At 26.5% G+C, this 19,899-nt stretch overlaps 1 protein-coding gene across 1 annotated transcript in view; it reads left to right on the top strand.

Annotated features, from left to right (window-relative positions):
- Positions 1 to 1,798, top strand: part of LOC145834412 (potassium/sodium hyperpolarization-activated cyclic nucleotide-gated channel 4-like) — a 28,479-nt gene extending 26,681 nt beyond the window's left edge. Inside the window, exons 15-18 of the mRNA XM_082941841.1 lie at positions 90 to 192; positions 523 to 640; positions 1,089 to 1,250; positions 1,545 to 1,798. Coding sequence (XP_082797967.1) covers positions 90 to 192; positions 523 to 640; positions 1,089 to 1,250; positions 1,545 to 1,798 — 637 coding nt within the window. The remainder of the gene's footprint in view (positions 1 to 89; positions 193 to 522; positions 641 to 1,088; positions 1,251 to 1,544) is intronic.
- The last annotated feature ends 18,101 nt before the right edge of the window (positions 1,799 to 19,899 follow it).

Genomic DNA, 19,899 nt, shown 5'->3' with positions numbered 1-19,899 from the left:
GAAATAAAAAATTAATTATACGTATCACCGAAATATTTTATCAATTATGACGTATCAATGAAACATTTTTTGTATTTGTGACGTTTCAGCATGCACCGATCACCTTCGACATTCGAAAAGATGCTTCAATCGCTTTCCCCTTCCCACAGAAAGAAGGAAAAAGAAGGGAAAAAAGTATCCGGCTCACATTCGGTTCGTTTGTATATGTTTTGATTCATCAGTTTACTTTAGATGGATAACGGGTGTAAGTTCAAATAAATGTAAGCTTTTAAACATTTATCTGGGTTTCACCATAAAACTTATAACTTTGCTTCGTTTTTTATGTGTCTTTTTAACTTCTTTTTTTTTGAGTACTCAATGTTCTAAATTTTTACTACACTACATTATCTATTTAGAGTTAGCAAACTTGTTACTAGATAATTTTAAATGAAAAAGTTTCTTTTTATTAAATAAAGAAGCTAAACCTTTTTTTTATATAGTTTGGTACCACTTTACTTTTCAAAAACATTCACTACATTACAGCCGATAGTGACTCACAGAGGACTGTTGTCTCCAAGACTGAGAAATGAAGACTTAAAACACAGAAGAAAATCAGACGCTATTTGTAGACCTTCATTTCTAGGAAAAGTACAATCTGAAGGTATCATTTTTTTTATTCTTATAAATTTAACGTTAAGCTCTTAATCTTAAGAAGTTGTTGCAACAATCTATAAGCAAAATGCTAACTTAATTTATGTGTTTTCAAAGGTAACTCTTAACGACATATTTGTTAAGTTTTTAGCATTATTTCTACACGACCGTAAATGTGAGTTCGTCTAAAAAACAACTCTTTTATAGTTTATGAAGCCATTAAAATCTACATCTTAAACTTGTTTTCCTTTTTTGTCGACACTGGCATGTGTGGCGATCTATAAACTGCAGAATTTATAATCTTCGTTTTATAGTTTTATTTTATAAATAAATCAACCAAGTTATGGCAATTCACATGTAGATAGCTAAATTTACTCTAGGGTTTTCATCAACTTCATTTAATTTAGCTTTAATCCGTTATGTTACTTTTGATTAATTCAACTTTTATTCTTATCAAGATTCAATAAAACGCCGTCATAAATCTTCGACTCACGAAGATGATGAGGTCACGAAAAATGACGTCATCACTCCGAGTAGCGAAAGTGACGTCACAATTACGAACGCGTCGCCTTGCAGCCCTTTGATCACCGTTGAACGTCCCAAGAGTCCTGATATTGCTGGTGGGTGAATTAATTTCATTATTAATCAACTTGATTGAATTTTTCTCAGATTAAAGTCAAGTTTATTAGTAGTATTTTTTGAAGCTTATACTTTTTCATTAAGAAATTTGGTCAGATATATATCATTTAAAAAAAAAATTAATTTTTTTTTTATCAAAAAGATTGCAACAACGACAAACAAAAAACATTATCCGGAAGGTGTTCTTAAATATTAATTGTATAGTTAAAGTTTATAAATAACTTAAAAAATGAGCAAAAAAAAAAGATTAAGCTGAATAACCAAATTTCAATCAGAAACGAAGAAGCAACCGCCGATCAAGCTGTCCACGGTGCGGCTCGTTTCGGAGGACCCGCCACCAAACGGCTACAAAATTTCTGCGCCAAAACTCCAGGACGGCGCGAAACCAGCGGAGCGCAACGACGCGAAACCAGTGAAGCAAAACGGCGGGAAAAACTCGGAAGTGGAGAAATTGAACGAAGAGACGTCTCTGTGCGGGGGCAAGGGAGAAAACGGGTTTTTGTCGGAAGACGACAAGAAGCTGTTGTAAAATTTGGTTTGAAAATGCGCGTAAAATTAGGTGCAATAGAAGCAAAGTGCAAAAAGTAACAGGATATTTTCATATGAGATTGATGCAATTCGTAGTGGCATGTTTAACAGTTGGTTTTTACTCTTCGCTATTGCTTTGAAATATTAAAAAACAAAAAAAAAATAATGCAAGCTGTTATAAAAACCCAAGTTCGATTTAATCGAAAATCATTAAAAGCTGTTGAGAACAAAGTACTTGTTATTCTAAATCATGATTGCTGAAATACGTATAGTTTTTCCAAATATTTTTTCTGCAGAATCTCAGCATTTTAACCGTTTACCCTTTTAAAGTTTAATATATATATATATATATTACATTTAAACAAGTCGCTGATTATTATGTGTTTCCAACCTGTTGTGTCGATTTTAGAAATGAATAGCTTTATTTTATATTTTCTTTTAAGTCCTAGTACTACAATAATGTTAATGCTATATCTTACGTATTTTTTATTACTGTACATTTTTTTGGTTTAAAATTTTCCTGTAGTATTAAACATAAACTATTTATATAAAATAAAAACAAAACTCTTTAAAATGTTTTATTTAATTACTTAACTCAAATTAATTTTAGTTAAAGTTAAAAAATATATAAAAGATTGTTAAAAATTTTAAAAGCTGTAGTTCTGCTTATCGTATTTCTAAAACAAGTGAATATTTTATGCTGCTTTAAATAGAAAAGAAAAAAAAAACAAACTTGTAAGTAGAGAAATTAAACTTAAAATGCTGTTTTAATTACGTTTTAAAAATATAAATATTTTAATACAGTTATTTTTACATATAATTTACTTTATAACTCATCTTGTTTCTTTTATTTTTTTTTTAAATGTTTGCTCTATAACAACGTGAAATTGATCTAGTTGCAAAAAATTCTTTGAGTTTAGTCTTTGTTCCTAAGTCGTTTATTCACGTTATAGTAAATAAAGTATAAAAAAATCGTTATTCTGTTAATAGTTAACTAAACAGAAATTAGTTATTCTGTGACATAAACACGTTTAAAGACAAAACGTATAATTTTATAAAACTGCTCGCATAAAATATACTTTCAACTTCCTATTTAGTACAAAACCAGCTTGGCGATTGAGTTTTTATATATAGTATTTATATGGTTTCTTTTATACAGTATTTATGTTTTCAATATTTATATTTTATAAACAATTCTAATGTTTATCAATATTAAGTTTAGCTGACGTTATACTAATGTTTTACTAATGTATTCATTTCTTAAGGTTGTTAGTGATTATTTTATATCTAAGGTTAAGGATATTTTCATCTTACAGAATGACAATACCTTACCGAGGTGTACCTTCAGTTTAGTATGAAAATCGTTATTGCAATCAGGAAAAATTTGATATTGTTGTTTGTGGAGGTATAAAAACCTACGAAGTGACTAATCTAAAAGGCCCTGAATTTAAAACTCCTGTAAAAATGAGTTCAATGTTAACAAAAAGAAGTTTATGCAAATCAGCTGTGAACATATATATAACAACAAGTTAAAAACCTTGGGCAGCAAGAAAGTATATTTAAAATTTCTATGGTAAACAGTTTCAGAAAAGGTCTTATACTGATTATAAGTAACTAGTATAATATATTTCAAGGAACATTTACTACATGTTTTTATTTTAAAACGGTTTTTTAATTATGCTTATCGAATTTTCTGTATAAATCGTTTTTAATTTTCTTGTCAATTGAAAATTTGTTTTAAGCTAAAACTTCATTTAAGGCATTAAATTTTCAAAATATAAACGAACCAAAGTTTTCAAGTTATTGTTATCTTATTGTAAGTTTGGATAAAGGTAAAAATAATAAACTAGCATTTTTGCTTTATGTAAGTCTATTAGAACAAGAATGTAACTATTTTGATTAAGTTATCAAATTTACTAATATTAAACACGCCGTTAAAATTTGCTCAAAAAATAAAGTTTTAGTTTTTAATATTTTAAGAATTTGTATCATATATATTAATTCAAAACGAACAAAGTTTTAAATAAAAACTTTTTATGTTTGAAGTAGATTAACTTTGAATAAAAAATCTTACCTCAATTGTATAACTGTTACCCCTAAGGCCCTAACCCTTGCTCTCGGTCGGTATTTTGTTTTGTAAGTTTTATTAGCTAATGTATATATATCATTTTGTTTATATATGATTTTTTTTCTAATATCGTGCAAAAAGGTCTTCGTGCATAATTGACCCTTCATGCAAAAGTGCTTTCGTGCATAATTGACTCGTTCTTTATTTAAAGCTTGTAACACTAGCAATTTAGTGTTTGTAAATTTTGATTGACCTTTCGATTTATAAAAAACTTAACATGTCTTTATTTATAACTTAACTATACTTTTAGATCAGGGTTTCCCAAATTTTTCTTTTTTCAAATGGCCCCCTTTAACTCAAAAGATTACTACCATTCAAAGCACTAAAGACCATTATTTGTTTTTTTTTTGCTCTTTATCAACAACTCCAGAATATCTAGTGTAAGTTTCAAATTATGGTCTCATGGTCGCCTCATCTCACATGTCCTCTTCCCCCTTTGGCCCCTTTGCTGCTTATGGCCTGCTGAGTATCTGTTATGGCTCACTTTGGGAAACCCTTGTTTAGATGTTTATAAAAATAGCCATTTAAACCGAAGGTGTAATTGTACTTTTTGTATTAAAATGGACTAATCGTATTAGTTGATTCCTAGAAAACATAATAAAAGCTTTTGTAAATGTATTTCAGATCCTTAAAGTTTTAAACGTTAAAGTTAGTTTCTTAAACTTTTAATCAAAAATTATCTCCTTGGTGTTCCATCAAAGTTGATAGCTACTTAACGTATAGTTTTTAAAGTTTGTCGTTAAGTATAAAGTTTTATTTTAACATAAAAATTTAAGTAAGCTGTTTCTTAAAACGTTTAAAACAATAATACGTGAAAAGTTTATCATTGTTATTATTTTTTATAATGTTTTAAGTAAAACAAATGAATTAATACATTAAATAAATAGTTTTTTTTATGTTTATTGAATTAAATTTAGTTACCGTTATATTTAATGTTTTACAAATTTTTATACTTTTCTAAAATAGTTTGTGAATATTTTATAATTAAGGTTAAAACAATTTTTGTTTTACAAAATGACAAAACCTTACCGAGATGTACCTTCAGTTTTGTATGAAAATCGTTAATGAAACCACGTTAAATAAAAATCAACGATGTACCTACAAACGAAGTTATTAATCTAAAAGGTCCTGAATTTAAAGCTACTGTAAAAATGAGTCCAATGCTAACAAAGCGAAGTTTAAGCAAATCAACTGTTATTGGTAATGAAATTTTTGTACTTGGTTGGTATGATAAAAGTTATAAGTGGACATCTTCTTTTAAAGTGTATTCTTCAAAGGAAAAATGTTGGAAAAATTGAAACATGTTTCTGGTAATTTAAATGATCACAGTGTCTGTTCGTTGATGAAAAATATTTATGTAATTTGCGGTTATTTTACCATTAGTGACGATTATCGTAAAAGAAACTATGATATTTGTTGTTATAAGAATGAAGAAGAATTTAACAACAGGAATAAAATAGCAAAATTACAAACAAATAGAAGTAGTTCAGCTTGTACGTTTTTGAAGGCAAGGTTGTTGTTACGGGAGGTGAAAACTGTAGAGTTTTAAAATCAGTAAAGCCATATGATCATCATAAAAAAAATGGACTTATTTATCTGATATGGTTAAAAGTAAATCTGATAATTCTTTATGTAGTATGGGTAAAAAATGTTTATATGGGAAAGCAAGACCTATCACGCTCTTAGGTTTGTGACAGCGTTTTAATAAGTTCACTTTGTTTACTTTGAGTCTACTAAGCACAAAATATATAATGTTAAAAGCATATGGTGGAGGTGATAAGATTTGATTCGAAGCTAAATTTGTATGTATATAACATAAATAAATACAAATTAACACTCCAAAGGTGCACAGCTTTATAGTTACATATTGTGTGCAGCGTTTCAAAAGTACCTTAAGTTCTATAGTTTACCTAAAATATTTGTTTTTATGACTTCAGTTGTGTTCGTAGAAGTTGTAAGAAAACTTCTGTTGTTAATATATTAAGAATAATCTCAACTTTTGTTTCATATATTAATTGAATTATGTTGAGTTTTATTCAACTTTTTATAAACGTTGATGTAATTTTTACTCACTGCATCATAAAGCACTGGCTCTGTTGACTGTCTTCGACGTTTTGTTTAATGTTTACAAAAAATAAGCTATGTGTTATATACACACTTTTTAATCTATTACAAGTAGATAAAAAGTATATATAAATCTATTAAAATATAAACTTGTGTTATAAGATCTTATTTTTCTACTTAACTAGTTAGATAAAAATGATATTATTTATTAGTTAAATATTCAGTTAACTCTCTACGTATTATCTTTCATTATTTTTTTTACTATATGCTTCATAAGCCTATTTTGTCAAGTGTAGTTAATTTGTATTAGATTCGTATTTTTAAAGTTTATACATTGAAAGTATAAAGTAAAGTAAATTTAAATAAATAAAGTAACAATATTTTATTTTACTATACATTAAAATTAGCTTATTTTATAGTAAATAAAACTCGTATTTATAAATTGTTAGCCTCAATTTTTTTTTAATGTTGATTCTAATTGAATACACAACTAATACATGGCATAAGCTGTATAAGTTTAAAATATTAAACATGCTTTATAATAATATAATATATCAAACTAAACTTCTGTATTTCTATCAAAACTAAAATATATGTACTTAAAACAAAACAAGCTTCACAAGCTCATAATAAAACAATTTTTTTTTTGTTTAATAATTAATTAAGATAAAAATTGTCTGTAAGCTGCTAATAAATCACTAAGCTTTAGTTTTTTATAAGCTAGTAATAATCAATTTTTAACTAATATAATCAATATATAACTGGATATGCCAATAATACATAATATTTACGTTTTGTTTACACTACAAAAGAAACACTAAATACTTTTCGAAAAATTTCATAAAGTTAAAAAACTTTTTCAGTTATTAACTTTAAAAATTAAATAAAAGTTCATTTGAGTTGATTAAGGCATTTTATCTAACAAAATGTTCAAAAAATTTAACAATAAAATTGCATTTACATTTAAAAGCAATGCTCACAATTACTATCTGATTACTCAATAGCCATTTATATTTAATCATGACCAAAAAGACAAAGGGTTTAAAAAAAACTATCAGGTAATAAGGCGTCATATTGATAAAAATGCCACAGAGAGATTACAAAGTAAACAACAAAAGGTAATGACACGATTTAAACTTCTAAGTCACGGAAAAATTAGTTACAAATGTTAAGTTAAACAACAAAGGGTATTGGCCAAGTTTTAGTCAACAAAGAAGCATAAGATCTGACAAAATTTTGTGGAAAAAGTCAAAGTAAGCTGACAAAGTATAATCAAAGAAGTCAAAATAAAATTGACAAATTTTAAGTTTACGAAGTCAATAAAACACTGTCGAAATTTATTCTACAAAGTCAAAGAAGAACTGGCAAAATTTAGTCCACATAGTCAAGTAAATCTTGCAAAAAAATATTCCTAAAAGTCAAATAAAAAGTCTAAAAAGTTACACTAACAAAATTTAGTTCATAAAACCAAAGTAGAACTGACAAAATTTGATCCACAAAGTCATGACAAAATATTAGAAAAATTAATAATAAAGTATGGTATTCAATTTAAAGTCACAGTTAGTCATGTTAAGTTTAATGTAAGGCTCTAAATAGCAAAGAAGAAAAAGACAAAATTTATTAACTACCAAGACAAAAACGACCAGTAAATTCCTGAAAACTTTTAGTAATTTGAATCACAGAAAAAGTATAGTTATGAATTTAAGTATTTTTTTGTTTTTTAGTTATTTATCTGATTTTCAAAATCTGCAATCTATATGGCAGTTTGTAACACAAATTTTTTTTTTTTTTTGAAATTAAAGTCAATTTGTGTAATTTGGTAAAATCATAATTTTTTTTGTCATAAAATATAAAAATACTATTTAGAACTAAAAGATTTTTTGTTTAGAATTGTTTAATAATTTTGTTTTCTAATGTGTCTTAAATGATTGTTATAGTTTTAACAATAGCTTGAGACTAAGTTACACTTTAAAATGTGTTTTGTTTTGTCATATTTATGAAGGAAAGGTGTTGTTTATCTTCTGATAAAGGCAGAGAAAAAGTTGAGTGAATATTCTTTTTTTTAAGTTGATTGAGAGAAAGTGTAGCAGGATATCAAACTACATTTGATAATTGTAAACATTTAGTTGAAATTATAATTTAAAGTGGTTTTTCATCCAAGCGTTTAAGAGAAAGCTTGCAAAGTCACGTGTTTTACCTATGAAATTTTGATTGGGTTTAGATAAGGAGAAGTTAAAAAGCAGTCACAAGTTTACTGATGCATATAAAAGCCATAATTAAACTCTCATCAGTTGGATCAATAAATCATTCTAGCCACAGCCTGCTGCAGTAAACATGTTGTTCCAGAGTAGACATGACATTGTTTGATTTTTTATGCAAAAGTTTAATTTAAGATAGTTATCTTCTCAAAAGTATTTTATAGATTTAGTTTCAAATAGTAAGTTAACATTTTTGTTTAAATATTTTCAAAGTAAATGCTCTTAAATTGTGTTTAAAGTTTTCAACAACATTAAAGGTAATTTATAAAGAATTACTTATATTTGTTAGATTATGTAATGGTTGTTTAACACAGAATGTGCAACCACTATCAACCGGAGTTATAAAAAGAGTAGCCCTAAGTATCAGCATTTAAGTTAAAAGTGAGTTTATTTTAATTATGGTTTTTAGATTGGTTGTACTCTACATTATAACACTACATAGCGTCCTAAAGATAAAAAATCACCAGTCTTAATAAAACCAAGACAGTGTTTTTCATAAAAAAATATTAGTATATTACATTTTGTTTATAAGGCAATATTTATTACATTTTTTATTATTTAAATATTTTATTAAACAGTAGATTCAGACAAATTTTACAAATAAGCTTGCATTTCTTTTTAAAGCAATACTCACATTTAATATCTGTCTGTTTAAACCCTTTAGGTTTAACCACAACTAAAAAGACAGAATGGCTTAAAAAACACCAGGTAATAAGGAGTCATATTGGTAAAAATTGCCAAAGGGAGATTAAAGAAAAAACGAAGGATTTTGGCACAATTTAAGTTTTAAAGTCACAAAAAGACAATAATTTAGTCAAAGTAAACCAATAAAGTACAAAGACAGAATTTAAGTTCTTAAGACACAGAAAATAGGTGACAAATTTCAATTAAATAAGTCTCAAAGGGTATTTGCCTAGTTTTAGTCCACAAAATTGCATTAGATCTGACAAAATTAAGTTAGAAACTAAAATATTGTATTTAAATATTTAAATTCTAAACAGTCAATATAAAACTGACAAAATTTAGCCCACTAACTCATGGTAGATCTGACAAAATTATTAATCCAAAAGTTCAAAGTAGAACTAACAAAAATTGGTTTACAAAACCAATGTAGAACTGACAAATTTGGTCCACAAAGTGACAGTAGAACTAACAAAGTATTAGTATAATTAAGTCATAAAATATGGTGATCAATTTAAAGTCACAGTGAGTCATCTTAAACTTTTGTAATGCTCTAAATAGCATTATTGAATAACAATAAACTTATTAACTACCAAGACGAAAAAGACCAGTGAAATGCTAAAAACTTTTAGTAATTTGTATCACAGGAAAAGTATAGTCATGACTTAAAGTAATTTTTCATGTTTTTGTTATTTATCTGTTTTCAAAAGTGGCAATCTTTCTAGTATTTTGTAACACATATTTACTTTTTTTTTGAAATTAAAGTGAATTGTTCTAGTCTTGAAAAAACAGAATTTTTTTAATTTAAAGAAAAAGACTTTTTAGAACCAGAAACTATTAGTTAAAATTATTTTAATTATTTTATTTTTATGTACTTTTATTCTAGTTATTAATAATATTTTTGAAACCAAGTTACATTTTGATATGTGTTACTTATTTCATGTTTATGAAGGAAAGGTAGTGTTTATCTTCTAAAAAATCAGAGGACAAATTGAGTTAATATTCTTTTTTTTAAAGTTGAGTAAGAAAAAGTGTAGAAGAATATCAAACTAGATTTGATAAATGTTAAAATTTAATTGAAATTGTGGGCTTCAGATGTTGGTGTGCCAACATCTAAAGCCTCAGTTAGGTCAGGTTGACTTTCTATGGGTAGATTGTCAACCTGACCTTTTTGTTCATACTTTTCCTGCAAGGGGGGTGACCTTCTAACAGGCTTATGTTCAGGACACGCTGCAGGCAACTTATCATAAATACTATCTAAATTAGACATAATAACTTTAAACAACTTATAACTGCTAACTTGTAAATTATCAGTGGATTCTATGTATTAAAAACTTAATGCTACTCTAGGCTACTTTATATAAATACAGACAAGACAGTTTGAAGTGATGAATCTTTTATATAAAACACAACAAGAAATAATGAAAAATTTTAAATTACTATTATAAACACTTTTTCGACATAAATGGATAGCTATTAAAATTTATTTAAAAAGACTTAAAACAATAAACTAAAAATTTAACAAAACTTTTATTAAGCAATAAACCGAAAGAGATTTAATAAACTATAAAGCATGTAAATATGGTTCAAATATTTAAACAATTAAACACCAGTTAAAATTTTTACTTTTATGACAAAACAATACTTACAATTAATATTCACAAAATAAGTTCAAGAAAAATCGTTGCTTCCAGCTGCACACAAAACTAATTGACTAACAGCTTACCATGACACTGTATTGTCATAACTTGATGTTTTGTTGCATCAATATTTAGTTTGAAACATTTCGTCATTGTACAAATATGGTTGTTTGTTGTCTCGCTCGTGCATTCAACTGTATCTAGCTCTAAATACTCTCTAAAATGATGACAATGCAAGGAATTTTGCACTGTCATTACAAAATTTTAGTGTTTGTTCATCCAAGCGTTTAAAAGAAAGCTCGCAAGGTCACGAGTTTTACCTATGAAATTTTTATGGAGTAAAGATAAGGAGAAAATAAAGAGCAATCATAAGTTTACTGATGCATATCAAAGCCATATATAAACTCTCATCAGTTGGATAAAGAAATCATTCTAGCCACATCCTGCTGCAGTAAACATGTTATTCAGGATTAGACATTTATATTGTTTTATTTTTTGTCAAAGTTTTTGTTTTAAAGTGTTTTCTTCTCATAAGTATTTTATAGATTTAGTTTCAAGCAGTTTACCATTTTAGTTTAAAGATTCTCAAAATATAAGCTTTTGAATTCAAATTCTTTTAAAAATTTATAACATCATAAAAGGAAATTTATCAAGAATTCTTTATATTTGTTAGCTTTTGCAATGGTTGTTTATTACAGAATAAGCAACCACTTTCAAATAAAGTTATATATAGAGTAGCCCTATGTATCAGCATTTATGTTTAAAGTTAAGTATAAATTCAGTTATGGTTTTTAGTTTGGTTGTACTCTACATTATAACCCTACATGGCATGCTACAGTTGAAAAATCACCAGTCTTTTAGGTAACAGTTAAGTAAAACCAAGACGGTATCTTACCCAAATTAATATTACTAGTATATTACAAGGGCATGTTTAGACTTTTTTCAAAGTGGGTTCACAATTTTTTTTTGTTTTTAATTTACCGCTTAAGTACGCATTTCTTAGGTATGCACTGCTAATTAATTACGCAATATTTAGCCAAAAAACTCTGTTTTTTTTTTCTGCTTAGAAATATAAAAAAAACATATAAGTAGCAATAGAAAAATATTATTATTTTCTTATTACACTGTATTAATTTAGATAAATTTAAACTAAAAGAAGCAGAAAAGGTTACGAACTTACAAATTGTATATCAAAATTCAAATCTGTTATTTAAAACAAAAATATTACAGACATAACTAACTTACTCTATAAAAAATTAACCTTTGTATCAGGAAACAATATTATATAATAATTTAAACTAAAATGATTTTAATAAAGACAATTCAGTTTTGATTTAAATGTTAGTATAGATGAAGTTCTTACAAATTTTTCTTTTTAAATTTAAACTCTTTACATTTATGTATGTATTTATAATAAAAATATTGTTTTCAAGTAATTTAATATATAAAAATTGAAATTTAAAAAAAGATTGTTTAGGCTTATCAATTAAAATATCTTCAAAATTTATTCAAGTGTTTGCCTGATGCTGCAGAAATTCTAATCATGGTTTTGAATTAATTTTGAGTTGAAAATTTCAAAAAATCCAGACTCAACTTAGTGGCCAACAGATATATAAAAATAAATCACCTTAAATGAAAATATTAAAATACCATTAAATAATAAAATAAAAAATTTCTAGGTGGTGTAGTTGTCAAAGATTTCTAGTTGGTGTAAAGATGATTTTAAAAACTCTCTGAATTGAACTTTTCAAGGTTTAAACCCAGTTGGTCGGCACATAAACAAAAAATATAAATGTTTAAGTACAAACAAAACATTATTTTATAACAACATAACACAAAAGCTTCAAACAACATTATTATATACAATAAATTAAATAAAATAAAGCTCTAATGATTATATTGGGCATTTTTTTAGTAAAATTGTACTTATTTGTTCAAAACAATACTTAATCAAAATTCGTTTACACTAAGTAACAACTTATAATGGTAACTAAGAGCATCTTAGTAAAAAATTCTAGAAAAAAAATTCTACTTTTAAAAGTTTACCTATAATGACGTCACAATTAAAATTTTGTTTAAAATCTATTTCAGCTGGGCAAAAACAAAATTTCAGCTTTTTTTGTTAAAGAAACTGTTTAATCTTTTAGTTTTATCAATTCAATATTCATTATTCAAAGGTTATCATATAACCAAATTAAGTCAATAAACAACGTTTTTAGTGATATTATAAGAATCCGTTTTTCTCTCTTTTTATTCAGGTAGTTCACAGGAAACCAGTCAAAACACGCCTCTGGTATATTACCTTTCATATACAAGGCATTACTCACAACGTTTCTATCTTACATGCTTATAATTTGTCATTTTTTTTATCTAGTTCATTTTATTTAACATTAGATATAGAGAAATTTTACAATTAAGCTTGCATTTATTTTTTAGAAGCAATACTCACATCTAGTATCTGTCCATTTAAAACCCTTTAGGTTTAACCATTAACAAAAAAAAACATAATGGCTTAAAAAACACCAGGTAATAAGGAGTCATATTAGTAAAAATTGCAAAAGGGAGACTAAAAAGAAAACAACAAAGGGTTTTGACAGAGTTTAAGTTTTCAAGTCACAAAAAGTATATGACAATAATTTAGTTAAAGTTAACCAGAATTTAAGTTCTTTAGACACAAAAATTAAGTGACAAAGTTTAATCAAATAAGTCTCAGAGAATAAAGGTCCAGTTTTAATCTAAAAATTGCATCAGATCTGACAAAATTTAGTTCAATAATTAAAAATAGAATTGAAAAATTTAAAGTTTACAAAATTATTATAAAACTTACAAAATTTAGTAATTAAAGTCAAAGTAAAAAAGAAAAATTTACTCGATAAAGTCATTGTAGTTTTGGCAAAAATTTTAATCCATAAATTTAAAGTAAAACTAACAAATTTGGTGAACAAAACCAATGTAGAACTGAGAAAATATGGTCCACAAAGTCACAGTAGAACTGATTAAGTTTTAGTATAAATAAGTCCCAAAACATGGTGACCAATTTTAAGTCACAGTTATTTATGTCAAATTTAATGTAATGCTCTAAATAGCATGATAGATTAGCAACTTAATATTTACTTAGACTGAAAAGATCAGTAAAATGCTGAAAAGAACCAAAAGACTATTTTTTAAAAATAGTTTAATTGTTTTGTTTTATAATGTACTTTAATTTTAATTCTAGTTATTTTTAATAGTTTTGAGACCAATAGACATTTTGATTCTTTTTTTTTTCATGATTATGAAGAAAAGGTGTTGTTTTTCTTCCATAAAAAAGAGCAGAGGATAAATTGTGTGAATATTCTTTTTTAAAATTTGAAGGAGAGAAAGTGTAGCAGGATATCAAACTATATTTGATAACTGATAAAAAAACTAGTCTAAATTAAAAAAAATTATTTTTCTTTATATTATCTGATCTAGAATGCCTTAAGTGAGCCTTAATATAATTAACCCTTCATGCGTAGAATGCAGCCTTCTATATAATTATTTGTATATCGTGCACACCCTGAAGACAACATTCAGAATGAGCATTTGATGTTGATATAAAGTTAATTAAACAATTTTTAGAAAAGTATCTTTAAAAAGTTCTAATTTTTGAAATAATAAAATTTTATAGTAAAACAGATGTTTTTTAAGTTTTAATCTAAAACAATTATTTACTTATTAGTTATAATATTGTACAGAATAATTTTACAGCTGCATTTAGTTTTATTTATAAAATGTCATCTTTAAAAAATAGCGTAGTTTGTACTAAATGTACAAAGATACAAATATCAGACGATGGGTTTGATGGACTTTCTAAAGTTTGTACTAAATGTACAAAGATACAAGTAACAGACAATGGGATTCATGGACTTTCTAAAAACAATTACAAAAAACCTAGAGTAACTGATGATAGCAATGTTTTAAATACCCGCAATCAACAAGCAACACGGAACTTGAATATGACTATTGAAAAAGGTTTACACGGTTTTGATTATTTTTGTAAAGTTTTAATTTTTCTTTGTATACTTAAGTTGCTTAAACTTTTTGAAAATAATAACACGTACTTAAGTTGAGTAATAGTTGCAAAATTTAGCTTTAAAATATTTTATATAACCATGTTAAGTTGCAAATATTTTTTTTAATTAAGTTATTGTTAAGAAGTTACGTGCAGTTAACATACCAATAATAAAATATTATTAGGTAAAAAAAGACTGAATAAAACAAACATGGTAAGAGTTGAAAGAATTGTCAGAAGTTTGAATTTTAACAACAAAAAAGAAGGAAGAAATGAGACAGAAAATTTGAAAATTAACAATGCCTTCCTCATGTATGAAATTTGTTCTATTTTTATCAATAATAGAGCTAAAGTGCAAGCTTTAAATTACATTGAACGATGGTTTTGTCTTGCCATAGAAAACAGAAAACACTTGAGTTTGAGCTTTAAATCGTTTAAAAACATATGTAATAGCTCCAACCTTAATACCACATCGGAGATTGAAATTGTGAATGCTGCTGAGACTTGGATAAAAAACAATCCAAAAGAAAGAAGCAGATTTGCAATAGAATTGATAAAAAAGATCCGTTTCCCTTTGTTGTCGCCAGCGGCTAGAAACAGCTTGTTACGCGAGAAAAACTCATTTTCAAGGTGTAAAAAATGTGTTGAGTACATCAAAAACGCCCCAGGTTTTGAAGAGCAAGTATCAATTGATCCGGCATCTCTAAGCTTGCAAAACCGATATTGTAGTCAAGAAAATTTTGATGTAGTAGTGTGTGGAAATGACGGTCCCAAACTTTCAAATGTTTACCATTTGAAGGGAAACAAATTTTCAGAAGCAGTCAATCTCACCAAGTCGGCTTTTGTTGGGTGGTCTCACAAAGTAGTTACTGTAAATAGGTTCATGTACACAATATCCACACACGAGCATGGAATCTCAATAAGGTCGTTCTCGTTATGCACGAAACAGTGGTCCAGACCAAAAATCTACTCCATTGGTCATCAAACTGTTTTTACTGTCTGCGCCTTGATGGGCAAACTATACATCTCTTGCATGAGATCCTTCGCTAATCCCGATGACCGACCGTTAAACCAGTTAGACCAAAAACAGTCTTTTGTCTGTTTCGACGTGAAAAGCGGCAGGTTTGAAAAAAGAGCGGTTATGACAGAGTTAAGAAGAGTTTTGACCTCCACCGCTTTTGGAGGCAGGGTGGTTGTTCCGGGCGGTGATTTCTTTGAAGATGATTACCGGGGAACCAAAACGGTGGAGGCTTACGACCCGTCGAGCAACCAATGGGCAAGAATGCCAAGCATGGTCCAACACAGGTGCCCTTACATTTCGGTGGCTTTGCGAAACAAACTGTACGTGCTCGGCGGGCACCACACGGGCGAAGTGTTTGACTTTTGCGGCGGCAAGTTCGCATTAGTCGACCACGGGCGACCGCCGTTTCAAGATGTCGGCTACTTGGGAAAAGCAGTGGCGTTCGGAAGCAAAATTATGGTGCTCAACGATATGTACGCGTTGGAAACGGTTTTCTATGACGTGGAGAGCGGTAAATGGTCAGAAGTTATGATAGCCAGCTCGAAAGATGTTGAGGGGAAAAATTTTATTTCAGGCTACAACTTTTTAAAATTGCCTCACTTTTAGTTTTATCTGGATACTGGAATTTTTATTGTTTCTTCATAAACTTTTCTTTAATGTTTATTTATGACATAGAACCGTAGATTTCTATACTACAGATATTTTCCTAAAAGTTTTAGTATATATCGCAGTATAAAAAAATAAATTTTCTATGTGAGTGAAATATTTATTGTTTTAGTTTTTGATGCTTTACACTAAGCATAATTATCAAAAAAACCTTTGTAAAAATCTAAGTTAAAACTCATGGGATAATGATATCAGATTCAAAATAAATAAAGAAGTGAAAAATTTAAAATTTAAATTATTTAAGTATTAAAATAAAGAACATCTGTGCTATTAATTAATTTATTAAACTTAAGAGTATTTTTAATTAAATATTAATTTAAAATAATTAGTTTTTACTAATAATGTAAAGTATTTGTACTTTCAGTGAGTCTAAAATAAAATTGCTTATATGTATTAAGGTTCTAGTTAAAATGTTTTGTAAAACAATTTTGCGTTTCAAAATAACGTTTTTACTAAAAACCAAAAAAAAACTTCACTTTTGTAAAACTACAATAATAGTTTATTAGTATTTTAAAAATTATTTCAGTCAAATATTGCAGTAAAAATTGTACTTTTACGCTACTATTCTATTTTAATATAGGTTGAATTATATAGTCTTGATAAATTAAAAAAGTTTCAAAACTGTTTTGTAAATTTATAGTAAAATTACTTAGTTTTTGATAAAATAAAACCAATTATTTCATTTAATTAAAATATTGGTAACCTACAGTTGCTGCTTCACATTTTGGGTGGTTTGTAATATTTAAAAAACTCAGATAAGTTTAGTCTTTTATTAAACTCAGGCTACTATTTAAACATAAATTTCTTTCATAAAAAAATGTTATTGATATTAGATGTGGAGTCTATGTGTTTGTACAATGTTTTTTTTTAGATTTAAATAAACTTAATTTGATGTAATAAAAAATTAATATTTGGTAATTCAGGCTAATATTTCTGCTTTTGAAAATATAAATCTTGTTTAAATTCAATTTACATTGTTTTAGGTTTGTCACTCTATTAAGAAAACATAGAATAATTTTAAAATTAAAAAAAGAAAATTAAACTCAAGCTATCAATAAACTTTGATGAAAATTTTAGGCTGAATGAAATTTTATTGTTTATTTGTTTTTTAAAAAGCTTACAATAGTTTTAATGCTTTTTAGAACTGCAGGCTACATTTAAGAATTTGTATTATTTTCGCTATTTATTTTTATTTTTTAATTTAAATGTTACCATAACATCATTTCATGGTATTTAAAGTTAATTAACCAACAGTTTGTTTAGTTTTAGTCTTTTTCTTTTTATTTATTTTAGTTTGAAAATGGCTAGTTTAATTATGTTTGTTTGAACTAAGAGAAAGCAACTATGAATACTCTAGTATTTATGTAAAAAAAAGAGTTATTTAAATTTAACATTTCTCTTGCCTTTTTTTTCAGTTCAAAATGTTTAATAAACACTGAAGATAAACCACTTGCCACCTATAAATGAAAATCTAAAACTTAAATTAAAGAATTATATATATAGCTTTTAATAAGGCATATTAAGAGTACTGACCCTTAGTAGTGATTGTTAAGATTTATTTTATTTATTTATTTTAGTGTAGGCAGTGATTCGATTTATTTAAAAAAATATTTAGGATATAAAATCACAGAGTTACAATTTTGGTTGAAATAAGGATAAACTGGCTAAGTTACATATAGGATTTAGATTTAATTTACAAAAGATTTACACATTAGAAGAAAAATTCAAGCATATATTGCCTTAGTGTGATAATAAACACAATTGAAAGTATTTATCTGTTCATACTAATAGCAACTTATAATTTAAAGTGCTCATAAATACTCTAGCAGTTTAGTTTAAATAGGTTTTTAAAAGCTAAAATTTTTAACTAATCTTGTTTTTATTAGTTGCCTCAACTATTTATCCTTTAAAAATTACTGGTTTGGCTTTGTGCAAATAGTTTCTTACTAATACAAATTAAACTTACTTAAAAAAAAAAAATCCATTTCATATTTCTATTTTACTATTTTAAAAGTTTTTTAAAGCACCTAATAACATCAATACAAATTAAAAATCTACTCAATAAAAATATTTACATTTAGATATTCTAGTTTTGTTTTTTCTACATTTAAATGTTGCAGCAATTTGCTTTAAAAACAGTATTAATTTTTAAAAAAAATTGAAGTTTTGATTTGTGTATGACTTACTAAAATAACGTATAGCATTAACAAAACAAATTTAGTTACTAAGATGAATTTTATTAAAAATATCATTTACTAAAAAATATTAACATTAAATTTTAATACAAAATAATTTTTCATATCTTCTAAATTGTTGTTATAGTAAAATTAACTATTAGAAAGGTTATCGATGTAATGTTTCCTTCTTATCCCTTAATAATTTATTACCACTGATACTCTAATAATATTTTAAAAATTAACATAGTTTAACAATACTCTTTTACTATCCTACTCAAACTTTGTTTTCATAACAAGCTTTTCAAAAATATGCTTTTTAAAGAATAAAAAATTACTGTTGCTATATGTTTTAAAAGATTTTACGTTCCTTTTAACATATAGAAAACTTAAGGATTCATTTAAAATGAATGTAAGTAATTTTTATTTTACAACCAAAGGTAGTTTTATTTCACAAATAAATTAGTTTACAATACAGTATTAAAAACAACTTTACTTTTAAAATTCAACACATTTTATTTGGATTAATATATTCAATTAATAAATGTATCATTTAAAAACTGTTTAATTTTTGCTTTAACAAAACTATAAGCTAAAGGTACATAACAATTGGTCGCTGTATAAAGCTTCTTAAATTTTTAAGTATCTTTTTTTCTTTTTGAATATGTAGTAATGGCTTTTAGGGCATAAAGGTATCTATAACTAGCGTAAAAATAATCTTTATTTATATCATAGTTCTACAGTATATTTCATATAAGTTTCGCAGCAACACAACAGTTAGCAATAGTCCGTAGAAAATATAGTGCTATAGAAAATATAGAATTATATAAAAGAGCAAATAAGCACCATATTGAAACACACGACATAATAATGCAGCAAAATATTTCTAAATTGTTCGAAGCATCATAACTCGCCACCTGTTGAGCGCTGTAGTGATGTAACATGTAAAATTTCACTAAAAACTTTTGGTACTTTTAATTCTCAAACTAACTATCAAGTGTAATATTATGCTGAAGTTTTTACAGCTTACGTAATGGGCTGATGAAGAAACTTTCACATCAGGGGTCTGCAAACAGCTGCCCTCGAAATGATGTCTGCGGCCCGCGAGAATGTATTATATATAAAAGGTTTGCTAGCATGTAAATGTGGCCCTCGAATATTTAAATTATGTACGCTTAACAAAACTTAGTTTTAAATTAGCTTATTCGAAAAAAAAGCAGTAATTTTATTATTTTTGTTTTCAAGTTCCTAGATATAATTTGAAAAACATTTGTTATCTATACTGCTTAAGCTTAAAACGTGAAAAAAGACAGATAATAGTTCTAGCAGTTTTTCTTTAAAGTTTAGATTTTGCTTTCCTTTGAAATAACAACATCTTGAAGTGTATACAACAGCTAAAGTACATGGATTCGAGTGTTTTTTAGATTCAGTAAGTTG

Source organism: Thalia democratica, chromosome 1 (genome assembly GCF_965202585.1).
Source record: "Thalia democratica chromosome 1, ktThaDemo2.hap1.1, whole genome shotgun sequence".
NCBI classification, from domain to species: domain Eukaryota; kingdom Metazoa; phylum Chordata; class Thaliacea; order Salpida; family Salpidae; genus Thalia; species Thalia democratica.
This window is presented reverse-complemented; position numbering and strand designations above follow the sequence as displayed.